General features: G+C 40.5%; 1 protein-coding gene across 2 annotated transcripts in view; it reads left to right on the top strand.

Annotated features, from left to right (window-relative positions):
• Nucleotides 1–811: 811 nt before the first annotated feature.
• The window catches only part of LOC124465502 (cytochrome b-c1 complex subunit 2, mitochondrial), a 55,937-nt gene continuing 34,411 nt past the window's right edge, over nt 812–22,337 (top strand). Inside the window, exons 1-2 of one of the 2 annotated variants that reach the window (XM_047017320.1) lie at nt 812–933; nt 20,668–20,763. In XM_047017320.1, coding sequence (XP_046873276.1) covers nt 901–933; nt 20,668–20,763 — 129 coding nt within the window. In that variant the 5' untranslated portion in view covers nt 812–900. The remainder of the gene's footprint in view (nt 934–20,667; nt 20,764–22,337) is intronic. The other variant, XM_047017321.1, reaches the window with a different exon arrangement.

Genomic DNA, 22,337 nt, shown 5'->3' with positions numbered 1-22,337 from the left:
CATCAGAGTGCACCGGACAGTGAGATTGACTCTTGCGCCATAAGATGGTTCAACCTGGCATCTGACAGGGGAGGCGGCCGCAAAGACAGGGCGATGGCCAAGGAGACCTCTTAGTTTGTGTCTTCTGTCTAACTCATTGTTCATTCCTGTTTTATGTGTGCATTTAGTATTGTTAAAGTGAATCATTAAACTAGGACATGGTTTTCTTCCTCTTATGCATTTGATTTGATTTAATAAAAGATTTGTATTTTTTATTATTTGTATTTTTATACATTTGTGTTTTTTGTTATGTTAAAATTTGAGAATGTACATATATTTAAACTAATGGCTTGAAAATTAATAAAAGTATTTTATTTGAAAATCTTCGTTTTTTTTTTTCTTACTGAGAACTATATTGAGCGTGAACTAACATATATGGGGAATATAACCTAAATAATCGTTGCCGTTTTGGAACTGGCCCAGTGTCGGTCCGGATGTGAACCACATCCGTAAAACGGATCCGCGCCGGTATTGGCCCATTGTGCCGTTGGACACCGGCCCGAGTCCGTTTTACGGATCTGGCCCAGACTTTATGGAGGCTCTGGCCCGGATCTGGGCCAGATGATTTTTGCTATCTGGGTATATCAAGATAGAAATTGGTTGATTTTTAATAAATGAACTACCCATTGAAATGAATAGAAATCACAATAAATGACGGACAATTCGAACCATTTGAGCAACTGGTACGACAGGAGATGCCCTACTATTTGATTTAAATCTGTGATTTATTTGTGAATTTCTGCGAATAAATCGACAGATTCATACTGTATCCGGCTCTGAAGTCCAGTGTATTATGGGTAAGGACGTCAGGTCCGCCATATCGGTCTTTTCTCAGCGGCTAAAGGAGAGATCTAGGGAGTCATGAAAGGGATCCAAACATTGAATCATCTTTCCGTAAGTTGCTGTTGACTCTTTCTTATACTGTAAATGTGTTGATTGACGTGCATATTCCACGGGCTTTGTAGATTGTTTCCAGTGAAGGAGTAGCGTAAGTCCATGAAATACCCTTGCTCGCCGGCTTACTTGCCACGGTTAGCCAGTTTCACTAGCTTGTGTTAAAACAAGCAAATGCCTAAACCCCAGCTAGCTTTGTTAGAGCTATCTATCGAAGGCTGACTCGCTGAAACTGTTAAATTGGGTAACTCGATGTTTGCACTCAACTAGTAACAGCAGAACGTTTATGTATTTTTGTTTGTCAGCAGGATGGTTTCTGCGAGCCAGCGAAACCACTGAAGGTCATTTAAGTTCCCGTGCCATTCAGAAGAATAGCACATTATCGTTTAAACTTAAACCCAGTTTAATCTACACAGGGAAAACATCTTGATTCTGATTCTATGTTTGGTCATGTATAAATGTTTTTGCTTTTCAAGCCGAATGTCTCAGCAGATGGTTGTCCAGCTGACCATTATCGATAGTGTTGGGAAGGATACTTTCAAAACCTATTTTGTTACATAATAGGCTACATGCCCCAAAATGTATTTTGTAATGTATTCTGTTACGTGACTGAACGTATTGTGAATACAAATCCTGTTTACTGATCTGCGTTTCCCGATAACGATGGATCTTAGTTGTTACGAGGGTTCTCTACTAGCAAAATAACGAACCATCGTTAAATCTTACGTGCGTTTCCTGAACATGCTCGTAAGGAGAACCCTCGTACCTGTCTCTTAAAGTGGAACTGAACTGCGATTAGACACAGTGATATTATAATAGTTTATACATTTAATGACATAAAAAAATATATAACATACAACTGTATGCCATATTCTATAAATACTCGAAATCTCTAGTGTGTAAATTATGTAGGGTGATTTCAGGTAATGTGGGACATCAGGTAAAGTGGGACAGTTATGCATTTTGATGATTTAATATGGGCAAAACCGACATCCAATCACCAGAGCTGATCTTGTATCATAAATACAACACTTCTAGTCACTATGCAGTGGTTTTTATTTGTCTAACATCATCTGAGTATGCGTGATCTGGCTTGACAGGAGGTCCGTACAGAAAAAACGCATCGAAAGTTCAGCGGCATACGACATTCTGTTTCTCAATGATAAGGCTGGCAAAGGAATTTAAATTAAGTTACAACGAGTACTATTGGAGCTTAATGAAGGGTTTTAACCACTGATTGAAAAACACACAAAAATGTGTAAAATAATGCTTTGTTAAAAGAAAACAAAGTTTTATGTGACTGTCCCACATTACCTGATCATGTCAGGTAATGTGGGACAGCATTTTTCAGGTAAAGTGGGACATCTAGTAATGCTGTGTTTATGCTATAAAAGTAATTTAATTCGACAGTTCTCAAATGTTTAATACCAATGCATCATACTGCACTTAAGTTCCCAACTAAATAACAACGTACACTGTCATCGAACCAGCGCTCTCAGACTTGTAGGCGTGACCACTAACACTAGTCCAACAAAATGCTAATGCAGCGGGTCTAGCTAGCTAGCACATAGACTGCATATCAGTAAGGTTTACATCAGTTACACTTTATGCCTATTGTATAAGTCAAACCCCACAACTAAATGAATCTTGCCACACCCTTGCACCTAGCATTGCTGTATATAGTTAAACAAATTATTATTATATTAGCATTTAGCAGACTATAGGCTGACAGATGACGACTGTCCCACTTTACCAGACAAGCTGTCCCACATTACCTGAAAATGCTGCCTGAGTGAGAGAGGGGGTCATGCTATGTTTGAAATTGTGTAGCTTCTATAATATTGTGTATTCCCATTTTATTCCAACATGAAAATGTTCCTAAGCCCTAAAACGATTTACAAAAACACCACTGGGGCGAGTTAACATTTATTTTGTAAGTCTATTGGAGCCTCTACCAAAAAGTGTCCCACATTACCTGAAATCACCCTACTTAAAAAGAACCGGTCGCCGCCATGTTTAAATGAGTGTACATCTGACGTCACGAGAATGGTTGAGCTCAATTTCAACTCGCCAAACTGCATAAAAAATGTAAGAAAATTGATCATACCTATCCCTGTTTACCCTATGGCGTATGCTTTCGAACCATTCCGTAATTATGAACCCGCAGGACCACAGTTGTTCCATATGATGCAGAATGTGTGTTTCTGTCGGAAGATATAAATATAGTCAACACTTGACAGGTTGAACAACACCAAGTGGTGTATGTAGCTAGCTACTTGTCGTAACTGCACGACAATGCCAACAGACAGAATTGATCTGATCTAAGAGGCAGACCTGCATGACCTCTGTGTTGGTGGTCCACCAAAATGATTGTTCATCATTGGAACACAGACTGTGAGTCAGCGAGGGTGGTGAAAGGGAAAGAGCCAGGGAGAGACTTCAGATCAGTGTCACAGCCAATGCAGGACTGGGGGTCAACCTTTTTGCCAGCAGCACCAGTATAGGAGACAATGGCACAGCACTGTCTAGTCACCTCAGTGGTGGCACAGAACCACCCACAATGTATAGAACTGCAGACTCTTGCCAACAAAGTGTTGACACTTTTTGAGAAATGGTTTTGCGATTTTACCTGACTTTATGATGGTTCAATTGAGATTATTTTAGATGAGACTGCACCATGCCCATTGTAATTACATAAACGGCACCCATACAGTGTACAGTACATACTGGCCTTTTTTGGTATTGCTGGTTGTAAATACTGTACACCTGCATTCATACTTGACTGATAAGAAACACTACTATAACTACATTTGAACAAGTTGAGACAACCCTTCAGTTACTAACTCAGTTACTATAAATGATCCAGGAGTATTAATTATGGTTCCTCAATATACATTTAACATATTACAATGTAGGCTGTGTTACAGCAATCATTTTGGTGTCCCCCTCAGAAATTGCTTTTGAGAAAATGTCCTAATTTCCCCCCCAAAGTTGATAGCAGTTTTTCGCCAATGGTTGTCAGATAAAGTTTTGCGATCTTATTTTAATAATGAAATGAGCCGTACTTCATAAATCAGTTAAGTTCCACTTTAAGAACTACTTGAGTGAATGAGAGGCATGCTTTGGCCAACCATGGTACGTGAGTTTGCATCCCCCGTGCATTTGATGGCCATGTATTGGCTTAGACAATGGCATTGCAGAAGGAAACAGACATGAAAATCCTTCACCTTTTGGCGAAATTCGCCGTTTCGAAACCAAAATAATTGACCTACGTGAATCGTAGTATTCATATTCAGTGAACTGCGAACAGGTGAATGATGGTTTCAATCATTTTTATATTTTCTGGTATTATACAGGGGTTTTTCCTACATAGAGAAATTGTTGGCGCCCGCCAAAGCCGTTTTCCCAAGCGCCAATGACAAATCCCGAGCGCAAAAGGCAAAAAAAGTCAGCGATGAAGAAAAAACCTGTGTTCATCACGTGTGCAATGCATGTCAGCGAATATGTTCTCAATAGTATGTTTCAAGTAAGCTACAGCCGAACCCTCGTTCTGTTTTGATCAATAATAATCCAGTTGAAAAGCGTTTCTTCTTGTCTGATCAAGACGCAACTGTGAGGTGCGCGAATGGACAGAGCGGCCACTAAACTGTCTTTCCGCTGAGAGGGCCAGCCCGACGTGCACTAATAGTACACCTGTAGCCTACAAATGCAAATTGCCTATATGCCACGTACCTCCACTCCACGGTCTCAGCCACCACGTTCAGTTCCTGTCTCTCTGTCAACGCAGTAACAATGGCTGCATTTTTCACCCGCTCACTCCTGGATCTCCCAACAATATCCCTGACAGATGTGAGCAGAATTATCCAGGCTAATTCAGCCACAGCCACCGCAAGAAAGGACAAAGGATTTAAACTCTACGTTTCGAATCATGTCCATAATTATGAAGGTACGGTTAAAATTAAGTGTTTGCCTAGCGTACATGTTAGCGAGAGTAGTTAACGACGTTACTGTAACGCTCAGTTGCACTAATCATCCTTATTACTGTTGTATTTTGTCCAGTGTTTTATTGGTATAATGTATTGAACCGTAATTCAATGTTAATCACAGTTTCAAACCAGGGTCTGGCAGGGCTAACAATTATGTGTCAGTGCTACCGATCAATGAGGATAAGTCAACCTTTATTAAGTTGTAAACAAATGTGATGCATTCCCAACTATCTTTTGTCATGAATTTCACTAACATTGCAGGTACCGGTAGACATTATCCTGATATTAACCACAGAAGAATTCACCTGGCATGACGTTTGAACAGTAACACAATGTTGGCATGTCGACTGTCCATGTGATGTCGATTCAACCTGTAGCTTCTCATGTAGCGAGCCACTTCAAAGCTAACAAGCACAACAAAAGTAGCTCGATACACGCTACAGGTTAAATCGACATCACATGGAGACTTGCTACATTTACTGGTAGCTTAGCTCACTACATTTTCCAAGTACCTTACCCAACACTTATTTTTAGGCTACACGTAGCCACGTACCCAATACACTGTCTTCTACAATCTAGGTAACATTAGATTACATTGCAGCGGAAGTAAACGTGGTGACTGAGAGTTTTAGGCGAAAGTACGTCAGCTCACCGTGGCATATAGGCAATTACATTTCCACTCAAAATGCTGACAAAAGTTTGATTCACGATTTCAAACACAGCCTCCATTGGTATTCTTAACCTGGAATGATAACATATAGTGCAGTGTTTCCTCTATGGCTAAATTTCTGCCGCCACGGTGTTAGAAATCAGGCTGTACAAAGGTTTAGTCCGTATAGCCTATCAGCAGTGATTGTTAGAGTGCATGTCGGAGAATAGCACAGACACACGCTTCACACCGCAGTTGAGATTCCGTGTGTGCGTCCTTGAGAACTGTAAATCGTATAACTTATGTTGTCAGTTCTTAAACCCGTTATTGTATAAGTCTATAGTTCTTGCAAATTTAAATCAAGTTAACTGGTGATTTTCGTTGTTTGTATTTTTCCCCTGCTAGCTAAATTGCACATGCCTACTAATAAAAGAAAAAAAGAAGATTGGGCGACACGGTTGGCCAGCAACACGGTTGACCGGCCCCCCTTTCCCCCAGGACGGTTGGTCTATTCCAGCGGTTCCCAAACTTTTTAGGCCACGCACCCCCTACTACATCCCGAACGGGTTCACGCACCCCCACTCCCCCACACCTTTAAAAAAAAAAAAGCAACAGCCTATTAAGCCGCATTCAAATCGTACCAATGAGAGAACAGTTTGCTAGCGCGTGGAGTTTGTTTACAAGATTTAGTCCGCTGTTAAATGTTGCAGTGTAAACACAAACCGAACAAAGGGGCAACAGCAACATTTTATCATATTAATCCCTGAATCGGAACAAAGTAAACGCCCTGTTTTAGCAGAGTTGGTTTCTGCAGCGATCCTGGCGTAAGTATTTGACCCAGTGTTAACAGTGCAGTTGAAAGAAACACGTTTTCTGAACTAGCTCTCATGGGAGAGAAACGAGATAAATCTTGCTGGCATTCATTGGCTAACATGTACCTTTTTAAATAGCCTGAGGAGTGAAACGGGCAAAACTAGCCTGGCTAGCTAGTAACGGAGGTAGCTTTCTCAGGCAAATTATGGTTTGGTTGAAGAAATCCGAGATTCTGGCTATCTTCAGCAGGCTCGTATCTACCAAAGGCAGTCCTCCCTGACGTTCCAAGTGTAGAATGGAGTGACAAACAACATTGTGCAGACTGCCAGTGAGCGACCCAAGTCTGACTGAGGCTATTGTCAAAACACTACCCAGCTAACACATTTCCGTTGCCCTGACTTGTCGCAACGTCACGCGATGACCAAACATACGTTGCCGCAACGTCTTTGGCGACGTTGCGGGACCGTGCATCTGTGGGGCGCCAGTAGGTTGCCGCAACGTCATCTTGTGACGTTGCCAGTCCTAACCGCGACGTTGTGGCAACGTTAATTTTCCGACGTTGCCAGTCCGTAACCGCAACGTCGTGGCAACGTTATTTTCAGACGTTGCAAGTCCGTAACCGCAACCTCCTAGCAACATAATTTTCTGACGTTGCCAGTCCGTAACCGCGACGTCGTCGGAACGTTATTTTCCGACGTTGCAGTCGGTAACCGCAACCTTCTAGCAACGTTGTTTTGGGACGTTGCCAATCCGTAACCGCGACGTCGTGGCAACGTTACTTTCCGACGTTGCCAGTCGGTAACCGCGACCTCCTAGCAACGTTGTTTTGTGACGTTGCCAGTCCGTAACGGCGACCTCCTAGCAACGTAATTTTGTGACGTTGCTAGTCCGTAACTGCAACGTCAACAATTTACTTAATTATGAAGTAACCTATATTTCATATGCAGACCTCATTTGCCCAGAAGGCTACTTGTTTTGGTTTAATAGATAGCCAACGTTAGGAGGAATATGTTTGTGTGATGTGTAGCCTGACTCAAGCTAAATCATAAACGAGGCAGCATTTCAGAATCAGAAAGTGTTTTAATCGCCATGAAAGTTTGCACAGACAAGGAATTTACTTTGGCAGGAAGGTATATACATTCACCATATAGGAATCCTAAATATGTGGTCTACCTATACTAAAGGGGAGTCAGATGGCTGATCGGTTGGGGAATCAGGCTATTAAATCAGAAGGTTGCCAAATGATGTGTCCTTGGGCAAGGCACTTCACCTTACTTTCCTCCAGGGAATATCCTGTAAATAAGAGCGTCTGCTAAAATGACAATGCACAAAGTATGCATGTAACATTTACAATAAAAACTAAAATGGCCAAAATATATAAATACGTGATTAAAAAGTGCCACTGCAAAACAAACACTGCAAAGAAAAAAACACTGCAAAACAAACACTGCAAAACAAAAGTGCCAAACAAACAAAGTGCAAAAAATGAATTAAAATCTTCTTCCAGTCCCCGCTATGAGTTCTGTCTGTTGGCCCTGACAAGGAAGCACAAAATAAGTTAGTGTTCGATTAACATAATCGCACGTGTGAAAAGGGGCTATACAAGTCATTAAAAAAATCACATCTAAAATAATATACGTCATCAATTAAAATATTATGTGATTCTAGATTTGTGTCATAGCCATGTGAAAGATTGGATATGGAAGTTGCAAACATGATTCATTCACCTGGCTGGTTTTGAATGGGCTGCCGGGGTGTGTTTGAGTGTTTCCTCTATGCGGAGCTCCACAGCTTTCTCTCCCAGTCCCGTCTTCTACTTCATCACAGCGTCTGGAATTAGAAGTCATGAACTTATTGTCAGCACCAATGTGAACGTTGAATGCGTGTAAGCCATAGTTTATGGGATCTCCAAACACTTTCCGCTCTCTTTCGCAACTCCAGCACCTTAAGGCGCTCCTCAAGGTCTTGAAGTTCAGCCTGTGTTTGGGCCACCTGTAGGTCCATCACTGGCACCTCTTCAGTGTGTCTGCCCTGTGGTCGCCTGAACAGGAGAGCCTCTCGCTGGTTCTCTTCCAATGTCTCCATCTTCCGGAGCATAACCTGTAATGTGTCTGTAATTAAAGACAAGTAAAACAAGTTTACAAGAGTTTGCATGATTGGCATACACTGTGGTTCTTCTTGATTAGCTGTAACATTGATGTACGTAACAAATGTTACCTTGATTGGTCTTTGCCCAAGATGGTACAGCTGAATGGGGTATACAAAGCATTAGTAAGACAACATTTGTTGTTTTGACAAATATGTTTCCCCCCACGATCAGAACAACTTAAGTATGCCTTACAATTAGGTATGCCTTACAATGGCAATGGTATGAGTATTTTTTTGAGTGTCTTATATTTGCACTTGCCTGGCTGCCAGCTGTTTTCCGGGGCGCCCTATGGGTTCTCCTCCACCAGACCAGAGTTGACACCTAGAGGTATGGCATCTGGTGATGCAAACGTTTTAAGTCATACTTTTGCTTCAAAGCATAGCCTTTAGGGTTGCCATGGCTCATACAATTATTGCCACTGTTATAAACGGTCATTCATTACTTTACCATAATTTCCAAGGGACACAGTACTTGTGATGGTGGTCGGATCACCTGTACAGAAATGAAAGTGGAATGTAGTTTACGTTCATAGTAGCCTATTAGTATATTGATATTGAAGAAGCATCGCACATATGTGATCGTTCGAAAGCAGGGCCCCACAGCGTAGCGTCGCACATGTGTGATTCTGAACATTCCAACCAACTATTTTCCGATGGGCAGAAACTATATGATAAACACTACAGTATGGCTTCAAAATGTACAATTAGTAGGCTAACAAGTAACACTAGCAAGTAGTAGCATTGGTACGAGTATTATCTTAGGTTGCTAGGTAACGGAAGCTAATTAAAGCTACATAGCTTCCGTTTTGGAAAAATAACTCACGTACTCTGGTGAAAGTGTCTGAAATATTTAGAACTCACGCTTCTAAAGGTTAAAACGAATAAACTTATCCAAAAACAAATGTCATGTACAAATTGGAAGAATTAGTGACATGATACTTTTACAGACGCCATTGCTGTGCATGCCATGACCGACTGTGAACGTGATCAGCCACGCGCTAGCGTCTTTGAAAATTCAGGGCTAGCTAGCTAAATAAACTATTTTGGGACAAGGTTTTCTAACAGTTCTGAACGTTTATTTTCACTGATTCTTTTGAGGGTGATTTTTGAGACGCTAAACTTTGATAACATGTATGCATTTTCAGTATTTCAAAATAACTTTCTGGAGGGTTTAACCTAGCTAGCGAAATCCTAACGTAAACAATGTGAATCTGATATAACGCTATAAACAACTCCATTTCAAACCTATATGCCCCATCCAATTTCTAAAAATATGTTTATATATTTTAAACTATGTCTGTAAAGAAACTCACCTTTGAAGTAACTTATTTCCAGGTAAAATCCATTGTGTGAAAGACTGTAGGACCCCGGCAAAAACTGTTTAGGAAGCCCAGTTTCAGCTATGCGTTGAAATGGGCATGCGCAAAGTTGTTGCTCAGGGGCAGACTGAGGGGCAGGTTTGCTAAGGAAGAATTGTAATATTCTGTGATGACTTGTCTTTGAAAATGAAACTCTTAAGAGTCGCTTACCTTTTGGTCACATTTAACAATTTTGTAGGCCTATTACAAAACTATTGGAGCACAAATTTGCATTGTGTGTCATACAGCTTTGGTGTGCTATAGCCTACAAATAATGTTTGCTTAATCATGTTACTCATCACACATTGATTGCTTTTGTACATGTTTATAGTAAAGAATGAAAGACTAAATTATATTCCACATTCTGTCTTTTTTAATTTACGATATGTGTCTGCATATGAGAACATTGATGACCAATGACCTGCTGGGGCTGAGCAGCACATGAATTACATGCAGTGTCTACATGTATATATATATAAACCACTATATTGCACTCAAGATCCGTTGTCCTGCGACAAAAATAAGGTAACCAGCCGACCAAGGGACGACGTCGCGGCAACTTTGTCCACGGGTCTAAAAATAAGGTAACCAGCCGACCAAGGTACAACGTCGCGGCAACGTTGTCCACGGGACCAAAATTAACGTAACCAGCCGACCAAGGTACAACGTCGCGGCAACGTTGTCCATGGGACCAAAAAATAACGTAACCAGCCGACCAAGGTACAACGTCGCGGCAACGTTGCCCACGGACCTAAAAATGACGTTACCAGCGGACCAAGGTACGACGTCGCGGCAACGTCGCCCACTGGTCTAAAAATAACGTAACCAGCGGACCAAGGTACGACGTCGCGGCAACGTTGCCCACTGGTCTAAAAATAACGTAACCAGCGGACCAAGGTACGACGTCGCGGCAACGTTGCCCACTGGTCTAAAAATAACATAACCAGCCGACCAAGGAACGATGTCGTGGCAACGTTGCCCATGGGACCAACTGGCAACATTTCCTTTATAACGTTGCTACGACGTTGCCACGACGTTGCCAGAAGGTAACGTCGCGGGTTACCAACTGAGCACTTACTGGCAACGTTGCCGCAACGTCATGTGTTAGCTGGGTACTGTACAGTAACGGGGACGCAGTCTCACTCAGATTGCCAGTTTTACACAAATCACAAAAATAATTGGACCAGCTGGCAAAAAGCAGAATTCCCAGATCTCTTGAAAGCTGCCCTGCTAGACATTTTTGTTGTTGTAGGACTGACTGTAAAAAAAGATTAACTGTCATGACGTGAAGACATGGCTGCCGCCTATGCGGTCTACCGGGCGAAATTCTCACTCAAATTTCAAGACTTTCGTGCCCCACTAAAAATTCTGATGTGACAGATCAATGTGGAATCGCTTTCTCCCAAAAAGGTTGTCCTCCTCGACCTTTTTGGTCTTTTAAAATCTAACTATTGGACTAATCCGTGTAACTAGCCGTTATAAAGGCTATATTTTCCCAGTTTTCTGCCACCATGCTGCGCGCGCATCCCGAATGTTTACAAACAAATAATTGGTCCGGATCCGTGTCAGACGGGCGAGGAGGGCAATACGCAGCTAGCAGGACCCATTAGCCAATCAGAAAGCTTGTACTGTCGTTGCCATATGATAATTCATATTACACCAATAGACCACCGTTACATTTTTCCTCTCGCGCACCCCCTAGAGACATCTTGCGCACCCCCAGGGGTGTGCGCACCACACTTTGGGAATCCCTGGTCTATTCCAAATGAACGTATGCAGCCAGAGCCTGTTTAAGGAGAGCCTTGCCACTCCCTGTTAAGCCCCATTGTACCGAATTTTGTTGCAGTTCCACCAGAGTTCCTCTGGGAGTGATCGCGGTCGAGTGCAAAATGAATGGAAGTCTAAGGAGCTAAACGGCAAAATTAGTCTCTTTCGCCGGATTGTCGTTGAAAAATCTCAGATTTGAATGAAGTTTTAGCATGTTCAACATGGATTACAGGTCAAAAGTTGAATGAACAAGTACTTATGTCCCTTAAATTTCTTACAGGTTAAGTCGTTGTTGCCCATAACACGCTAGCATTCTGTTAACGAATGCTGATTGGTTAGTGAAGGACTGACTACGACCAGAGATCCCGTTTGATGGCATCCAAAGCAGAACAAACTAGCAACATTAGCAACAACATTATTAAGCCAAAACTCTGTTTAGCATCTGTTTATTGACAGGGAGAGCCTAACCTGTCAGCTGTGTTGTCGATGCCTCGAGAGAAAAGTGGAAGTAACCAGAGCTTGCCGTCAAGCAGTAGCTCTGATCGTACGATGTGTATGACGTCAATTACGTTTTCAAATGCTTATTAGAACAGAAATGCGACTTTAAAAAAGATCGAACACCCAGCGGTGTGTATTTTATACGATTTTTGACAATATAAACATGGAAAACCAGGCTAAGAAACGTAAACGTAATTACCTTCTTTAGACAATGTTTTACCCATTGGACAATGGCTGTTTGTTTGTTTTACATCAAGCTCCAAAAACTATTTTTCGCTCAAATCAGCCCCCAAAAATTGCTTGCATTAAGTGTGGAAGTCCCTAACTAGCATTACATCAGGCACAGTGGCATAAACGGGACTGGTTCTGGTGGGCCGGTCTGGATCAAAGTCCAGGGCCTATTTTCACTCCCAGTCCGTCCCTGCCGTTCTATCAATAAGCAGACCTGCCAACCTGTACGCAATTTGTGTAGCGGATACAAATTTCGACTTCAAAGTACGCTGGTATTTGTATTGGCTGTCAATCATGATGGAAGAGGAGAGTTAAGTTAGAGCATGTCCACCATCTCTTGTGGGGGTTATGCATTTGCATATGCCATTTGTGGTGCCCTTACCACATTATATACTGTAAATGTTAGACCCAGTGACAGGCTGGCATGAAATGGCTTGCATAATACTTAGTAAGGAAAGGAGGCCATAATAATTTTTACTCATGGCTAATGTTAAGTTTCTCTAGCTCTCCCCAGGTTGGCAAAAAAAGTATCTCAAAATGCATCAGATTGGTGCTTTAAAATATGGAATATTTACATTTTTCTTATGCGGGAGCATGTACCCCGGACCCACTTAAAGGGGGAATATCCTTCTCACCGTGTTCATGCCTGAGGAAAGAACGAGAGGGAACTAGAGAGGGTACAATTTCTGGGGAAATTGTAGGGTGTGCTTGTTTGCGTTGGATGCAGGTGGGTCCGTTTTCCCTTGTAGTGATATTTTCAAGCATTTAGCCTACTCATATTGCATATTGCATAATTCATTAAGAACACCCTTTGAAACAACCGAACACCCTTTGAAGCAAGGTACTTTAACAACGTTTTCACTAGCAGTATTTCAGATTGAATTGCGATTCAAACAGTACCGTCTGCTAACTGAAAATAAGCCCCCCAAAACGTAAATAAGTTTGATATTAATTTAGGGGGACATTGCAAAAGCAGTTTGCTAGAGGCAAGCTAGCTGCTGTTGCTAGCCACACTTCACTGATTGTTTGAAAGCGCTGGAAATGATAACGTTTTGACATAATAATAGCTGTGGCATTGAAGACAGTAGCCTACTACTACACACTGCCAGTGGGCGAGCTGAGTCTGTGACGTGAGGTTAACGTCAAAACAAGACGTGGTCTCACTCAAATTCCAAGTTTTACACAAATCACAAAAATATGCTGACCCACTGGCTGTCTTTGCAATCGCCATATCTTCAAAACACTGCTCTCCATTTTGATGTAGAATTGACCCTGGTACGAAATTAAGAAAAGACTCATCAGACGCAGATCGACAACAGCTGCCGCAATCGTCAATGGAGGCTGACGGGGCTCTCACGTAGCAAACAAATCAAAGTTTTAACAGCAACCTACATTAAAATCTCCTCACCTGGCTGTCTTCACAATAGTCATATCGTCACAACATTTCCCTCTTTCTGGTTTTTGGTGTAAAATTGAACTATAACATTAAGAAAATACTACTATGACGCTTTCTAGCATGGCTGCCGCCTAAAAGACTAGGCGGTCTCACGGGCGACCCGCACTCACTCAAATTACAAAGACTTTCACGACCTAAATCAAAAATCCGAGATTTCAGTTCCACTCTAAATAGCTTTCTCAACAAAGTCCAATGGTTGGGAATTTTTGGGGGTGGTATTTTTCATTCATAATCCAAGCTCCAACTTGCCAGCTAGAACGTCTCTATCACCTTATATCCATGCATCGTAGCTAATGTGTGCTGACATGGTGACATAGGCTAGTGAGTACCCTTCGTTGACAGAATGCACTTTTTTGTCACAAAAACATTGTAACCTCCTAAACTGTGCAACGGAACGTAAATCTGAATAGATGCAATGCAATCGTGACACTGTTCGACAAGTTAACCTAGACGCAAAACTGTACGTCCAATCCCAAAAATAAGGATATTTTCCGAGACCCAAGACTGCAGAAACCATTGATGTCCTTTGTGTCTGTGCGGTCAGAAGTACAACTCTTGGCAGTTTCCAAAACGTCACCCAATTCTGCTTTCATGGTGCTTGTCTGTTCGGTTGCCACGGTGATGGCGCAGCTGTGATTGCTAACGAGCTGGGCAGAGAGAATCACAAATTCTGCTGGAATCCACACCTCAAACAAGTTAACCTAGACGCAAAACTATGCGTCCAATCCAAAAAATGAGGATATTTTTCGAGACCCAAGACTCCGAAACCAGAGATGTCCTTTATATGTCTGTGCGGTCAGAAATACGACTCTACCGGCAGTTTCTAAATCTGGTTGTTTTTGCCTTTTCTGACAAAATTGTCACCAGATTTGTATTGGACTCTATGGGGCGAGAGTTGGACTTTGTCTCGCTGTCTACGACCAGCACAAAATTAGCTATCTATTGATCCAAAAACGAAGCATGAAGAGCGAAAATTGTGGCAATGCTGGCAAACTAAAAAAAGAAATTCAACGACATCCGAAGCTCCCCTCCACTCTAAGCGTTTCAGTCTACACTCTGGCCTTTCACGTCCACACCCATGTAAATCTCAGAAACGGTTTGAAAAAGTCCTCAAACATAACCAGTGATATTGAAAAAAGTTGAATAGATATCAAAAAGCTGAATTATTTAAAAATAGTTTAGGGTTTTGTCAACATTTTAAAGTTTAAATGGTGGCTCTAGCTGAAAGATTGAGGAAGAAGAAGGATTTGGAAGTTGAAGAAGTTTTAAGTTTGAAAGGATTTGAAAAAACTCCATTGGAAACGCATGTAAAAAATGTTATGAATATTGATTTATATTAATTCAAGCATAAGAGGTACAAAGCTGAAAAGTCACAGCACCCATGGCCTGAAACTGCTGAATCTTTTGAAAGCTGAACGGTTTTAATAGCTGAAGATTTGAAGGCGCTGAAAGGTGTCGCGTAAGAAATGGAAGAATAAGAAGAATATGAAGAAGTTGAATAAAGATTCAAAGAACAATACTTGGAATGCTTAACAGCATTTCACAATAATAAATATGTGAGATAACAATGGTTGTGCCCTTGCCGAAGGGAAAGCACACCCAACTAGAGAGGGTACAATTTCTAGGGAAATTGTAGGGTGTGCTCGCTTGCAGGTGGGTCTGTCCCCTTAAGTTTTTCCCTTTTTAATGACATTTTTAAGCATTTAGTCTACTCATAATTAGGGCTGGGCGGTATGACGGTATATACCTTGTGACGGTAGAAATGTGTCTACCGGGAGAGATTTGGCTATACCGTTTCAACCGCGGTATATTTTATACTATATTTTTGTATTACACGTGTCAATTAAATGTCTGGTTGTTGTATTGTATATAAGCCATCATATAAATCGCATTCTTGCGATATTTAGAATTGTAGTTTAACTTTTATTTGATTTGCTATTTTCGTTTGACCTGAAGCACATTTGCGTTGGTCTGACAGAATTTTTGTCTAAGCGTGTAAGAGTGTATTTTGTCTAAGCGAACCACATTCATGCCGATGCTACTTATATTTGATGTCCTATTCTGCAGGTAACCAATTCGATTTGTTCAAGTTTGATGTCTCGCGCTGTAAAATTGTTGTTGTAAAATTACACTGGTGGCGTTCCTACCATTCTTGATCTAGGACAGGGGTCGGCAACCCAAAATGTTGAAAGAGCCATATTGGACCAAAAAAACAAAAAACAATTCTGTCTGGAGCCGCAAACAAATTAAAAGCCTAATATAAGCCTTATAATGAAGGCAACACATGCTCTTAGTGTCTATATTAGCCTATTATCAAAATGATAAGTAGGCTACAAATACATAATGAGCAACATAAAAAGCTAGCTTCCGTTACCTAGCAACCTAGCATAACACTCGTAGCAATGCTACTTCCTGCTAGTGTTACTTGTTAGCCTCCTCATTGTAAAATTTGAATCCATATGATAAAGTTTCCATAGTCGATAAGATGGATAGGTACTTTATTAACCCCCGAACGCAAATTATTGTGTCCAGGTAGACAGATGGCTAGAAAGCTCACGCAGTCCAGAAAATCTGTGATCGATAAGTTGGATATTGTAGCTACAGTACAGTTTGAGTCTTTTGTTTTTAACTCAAGTGTTGTCTCATGTGAGGCAGTTGTTTTTGTTTGTAATAAATAAATAATAGTGTGATGATGTACGGTATGGTTATTTTGTACAATTTCTTAATTGAATATACAGAACAATTACTATACCCTGATATATACCGTAACTGTGATATAAAATTACTCATACCGTGATAGAAGATTTTGGCCATATCGCCCACCCCTACTCATAATTCATTAAGAACTCCCTTTGAAACAAGCGAACCCCCTTTGAAACAAGCTACTGTAACAACTTTGTCACCGGCAGTATTTCAGGATGGAATCGCGATTCAAACAGTAATGGCCGGGTTTCCCAGATTCGTTTAACGAATCTGGGAGACCCGGCCATTACTTTAGAGCGTTCTAGAGCGCTCTTCGAACGTTGTCTGTTAACTGAAAATATGCCCCCTAAAACGTAAATAAGTTTGACATTAATTTAGGGGGAAATGGCTGATTCAAAAGAAGTTTGCTACGAGCAAGCTGCTGTTGCTAGCCAAACGTCACTGAGGGGATTGTTCATAGAAATAACCTATATATGTCTATAGGATTGTTTGAAAGCACCAGAAATGAGAATGTTTCTTTTGACATGAAGTTTAGGCTGTGGCATTGAAGACTGCGACAAACCACACAAGCTTGAGTTTAAACACATTATTTAATGTGACATTACTTACTGTACATACAAGTCTTGATTTGCTTAAATGTACTGCTAGTATTCCACGGCATGATACTGGCTGTGCAACAGCACATCTGTGCACGTGGTATCCATGCGTCGTTGCTAACGTGTTCTGACGTGATGACGTAGCTAGCAATGGGTACCCTTAGTCGACTAAAGGGACTTTTGCCACAAAAACGTTGTAACCTCCTAAACTGTGTAACGGACGTAAATCCCAATAGAAGCAACGCAATCGTGACCAAGACAAACATTTTGACAGCGACGTTGTTTAAGTAGTCCAAATATTGACTGATCCTTAGGGTGGCGAAAATAAACAATAATAATAATAATAAATATGTGAGACAACAATGGTTGTGCTCGCCGAAGGCGTGAGCACACCCAAATATATATGTGAGATAACAATGGTTTGTGCTCGCCGAAGGCAAGCACACCCCAATGACATGGGAGCTATATATGTAGTTGTGTTCGTACAGTGTAGAAACCACCAGATAGAAGTTCTGGGAAATGCATGGAGTTGCCTTAATTTATTTTGAATGAATAAACTCGTGAAACAGTATCTTAATGTAATCCATTGATTTCAACAATGTAACTGTATTCTAATACCAACTATTTAAATTGTAACTAACGGAATACAGTTACTTAAGATAAGCCCCAAGAGGCCGTGGTTTACGCTGATTTTAGAACAGGTAAGGGGAGTTGTTAGGCACGACGCGAAGCGGAGTAATATAGAATGTTAAAGAATGTTATGAGGACAACCTGTGAGGTTATGCTGGATTTTACAACGGCATGGAATGCGATATAGCCAATCACAATCAAGGATGGGAACAACCAGTTTTAGAATCATAATTTGTATTCTGAATACATAACGCCGGTACATGTATTCCGTTACTCCCCAACACTGTCGATAGATAGCCACAAAGTGGCTTTATTGCTCTGACTTCTATTAACTTTCTGCTCTCGTGATGCTCCTGCCTGGGTTAGGGTTAGTATATGGGTCAATGACATGACATGCATATTTTGGTGTCCGAGTGCATTATTTAATCTTTTTTATGTAATCAATTCATGACATGTATCAATTTACGCTTTAAAACCTAATTAGTTGTAATACATTTCAGTACATTCAAATAATAAATATAATTTTATGCTTTGGCATCTCAAACCTCCAGAATGTCAGGTGGCGCAACTTTGGCATGATTTTATGTTTGAAACCTTTTTAATGAACCACATTTTTTAAATACCAAAAGTTAAGCCATTGAGAACTGAATAATTTTTTTCCGGTCATTTGTATGTTTTCAAATGTCTGAGTGGCACAACTGTAAACATGGGTAATATTGTTAAGTAAACAGTAAACAGGATATTGCATCATCTAGATGACCTCAAATGACCCGAGTTATTGAGTGAAAAGGTTTGTAGAACTCTCTCAAATATTGATAAAAACCTACCTTCACCTCATAGGTAGGCTGGTACACTTTCCATGTCAGATGGTACAACCAATGTATAACAAGGAAACATTTTACCATAAAACTCTTTCTTCTATTTAAAAGTGATGTGTATTAATTTGCTAGCAATGGTGAAAGCTTAAACAGGCGTCCAGGTAGAAGCCTGTTTAATTTGAAATTTGTTGCAAAAGTCGGGTGGCGCAACCAGCATCGGATGGGAAAACTGCTGCTTTGTTTACTGTATGGTACACATGCCATATGGGCAATTCCATGCAAAGGTCACCCTTACCATAGATAGACCACAAATATAACTGTTGTTAAAATGTTCACTTAGGTCTATGTTGCATGGAACCAGTCTGATCAAAATGTATAGACAATTACACTCTTTTACATAATATACAAGTTGTGCACTCATGCAAAAAAAAACAGTTTTCAATAAAATGTTACAATTTCCTGATTGACAAGGGAATGATAGAGCATTGTGTATGCTTAGCTTGAGTTAAAAGCACAACTCCTTAAATGCATTAAGCCTTTGAGTCAGTGAGTTACATTTACATTACATTTAGTCATTTAGCAGACGCTCTTATCCAGAGCGACTTACAGTAAGTACAGGGACATTGCCCCTGAGGCAAGTAGGGTTAAGTGTCTTGCCCAAGGACACAACGTCATTTGGCACGGCCTGGAATCGATCCAGCAACCTTCTGATTCCCGTCAGATTCCCTAACCGCTCAGCCATCTGACCCCCGAGTTCCATGGCCAAGTCACGTCCGTAACGTTTTGTAGAATAAGTTTATGCCATTCAAACAGTGCCGATGCTACAACATCCAAAGTTTCTCTGCAAAGCTTATTTATACCAATGGTTAGTTTAATTAACAAATGTTGCCCCTTTGTTGCTTTTAAAAACTAATGATGTGTTATATGGACGTGACGTTACGGACGCTACACAATGTTAATTTTCACAATACACTGTTCACAACACAATGTAAATGTTCTTAAATGAAAAGCTGACAAGCATGTCATAACCCCTTTCACCGACGTGTTTCAGTAAAGCGGACATTCCAGTGATGATTATAGTCGCAATCATAGGTAAACCAAACATGATATAAAAATATTGACTTCCTACTAGAGGCAACTCAAAAGTGCGCGAGGGACTCGATTGGTTTAGGCATTTAAGGCGGCGCTCTCTAATTTGTATAGTGTATAGTGATGTATCCTGTTTTTGATCAATTTACTATTTTTACTTTAATAGAAACTGTTGACTTAAACACAATGTATTTGAAATAAAAAAATATATTATTCAGCATATTTTCTGTAATTTAATCATGTTGTTAGGTGGCACAACTGATAATTGTCAGGTGGTGTGACCATGTAAAATATTAAATTCAACCAATTAATAATAGGTCAAAGTGAACAAATGGTTGATATATATGATGTGAATAGCTATTGTACTGAATGCATTCATTTGTAGAATTTCTTTTTCTAAATGTGAAAATTGGATGTTGAAGATACTAAATACCGGGCCACTAGAATGCAATGATCTTAAATTGTTATAAATACAAAACACCAACCTCAAAATTATAATGTGTTAGGGACTAAAGACATTCTAATGGATACTTGTGAAAATAATTCACTTAAAATAAATAGTCGGAAAATAAATATATATTAACAAATATTTGGTTGCGCCACCTGACATATTTTGGGTAGTGAGGTACAAAATACAGGAAAAAAAGGAATTTAACCACTTTGAAATGTTATTTAAATAACAAAAGTTGCTTAGACATACTGCTCCAGATGTAAAAATATGCATTAAATCCATTTTGAAAACACTTTATTAAAATGCTTTTTTAGAAACCTTATTTGTCATTGACACATATAGCAATAACATATTGCATATATTGCAAATGTTAACTGTACATCTCCTATATAGACTTTAAGACCACGGTTCCTAAAGCAAACAGTAATTGTCCTTCATGCCTCACACTATAGCATTGCTGTATTAGGGAGTACAAAAATGAATCAAGTATTTGTATGCAAGTGCAAATGACTCGTTATTATGTTTCCCTCTCTTTCTTCAGAGACGATGCTATGCAGCCAGGAGGAATGATACCCTGACAGAGCCCTATTCTGGCCTCAAGAAGGCCTCAGTCTCCCTCCCCCCCCAGAATGTCCAGGTAGACTATCGTTCACCTTCATACATGTCCTTTTGTCCACGTCTTTAATTAGCTGTACAATTTACCTATTGCGAAAGCCATGCCCCAACGCGGCTTTGACCAATCCTACCTTAGCTACCGGTCACTATTTGAAGAAGCTCTGTCAAGCTTTCGGTCATTAAGGCAAAAATGCTATTACGGTACATACAAATTTGTTAGGTAGTACCCCAGGAGTTTAGAGGGGAGAGTCATTTTTCCCCTTTCCACTGCCCAAAATACATTGTTACTATTTACTAGTATGATTGGGGGTACTTCTAAGATTATCTCAATAGTAGCTAGCTGTTACTATTACCAGCAAACTATAGTTTGTTGGTAATTATTCAAAGAAGTGCTGTCAAACGATTAATGTGATTAATCGTGATTAAATATTTTAATGTCATAGTTAACTCACAATTAAGCGCAATGAATCGCACATTTTTATCTATTCTAAATGTCCATTGATTTCTTTTCGTCCCATAATTTTTCATTTTGATGCACTTATCAACATGAAAAAGTGGATCGGATTGCTTATTGCAAAAGTTTTTTTATTTTATTGAAAACAACATTGCAATCGCCTGGCTTTGACGAGGGGGCGGAGAATTCGTATCAGCTATGTACTTGGCCCTTAAGGTAGCCTGGCTGCCAGCCCAACTTAGCCCCGCCCACCAAAAAAATTGGTCGGGAAGTTGGGTCTGGAGGGGCTCGTATTGGGGACAAACTATATACAACCAGGAGCTGGTCGGACCAATGAAATTGCCAGGGCGGGCTTTATACGATGATGGACAGATGATCAACAGTAACGTAATCAACCACGTCACCAAAGAGCGCTTGGGTTGAATTCGTTTTCAACAAACAACATATTACGTTGCTTTGATTGGTTGTAGGTCTATCCAATTGAGCGAAGAGGCATTTGTTTTACGAGTTCGGTTGAAAAACGCCCCATACTCACAGGGCAACGGAGAGTTATCAGACTCATATTCTGACTAGAATTATGAGTATGACAACGTCAGGCTACCATCAAGTGGTATTTCAGACTAAACGTGCTGCGATGATAGCTCAGTTCACAACGACAAAACACAAAGATCACTTTGGTCTTGTCAATGGAACCATTTGGCAACTTTTTACAAGTAAATGTTCCATTCAGAATTTTGTTGGCATCCATTTCGGCATCTTGCGCTCGCCATCCACTCAGAACGTAACCTAACCCAAGCCCAAACAAGTGTGTGCGGCGTGCCTGTTGTTTTGTTTCCGGTCTAGCTAGATTCGGTGTGGTATTGTAGTTTTTCTAACGTCTGTAGTTGCTACAGCAGAATGTGAAAAAAAAGTACAACGTTTGCTTGGCCAAAAAGAACATTAATCGCGCCCAAAAAAAATTGACGCCGTTAAAATGGGTTTGCGTTAATGCCGTTATAACACGTCAAACTGACAGCAGTAATTCAGAGCTAGGCTGCCTAGTTTGGGTTGCATTAAAAGTGGGTCTGTGCTGGAAACTTCACATTGCCTACGTTTCGGAATCATAGATTATAAACTTGAACATGACGCCATAACAGCCACTT

Source organism: Hypomesus transpacificus, unplaced genomic scaffold (assembly GCF_021917145.1).
Source record: "Hypomesus transpacificus isolate Combined female unplaced genomic scaffold, fHypTra1 scaffold_52, whole genome shotgun sequence".
NCBI lineage: Eukaryota > Metazoa > Chordata > Actinopteri > Osmeriformes > Osmeridae > Hypomesus > Hypomesus transpacificus.
The sequence above is the reverse complement of the archived record's forward strand: the minus strand, read 5'-3'. Positions and strand labels throughout refer to the sequence as shown.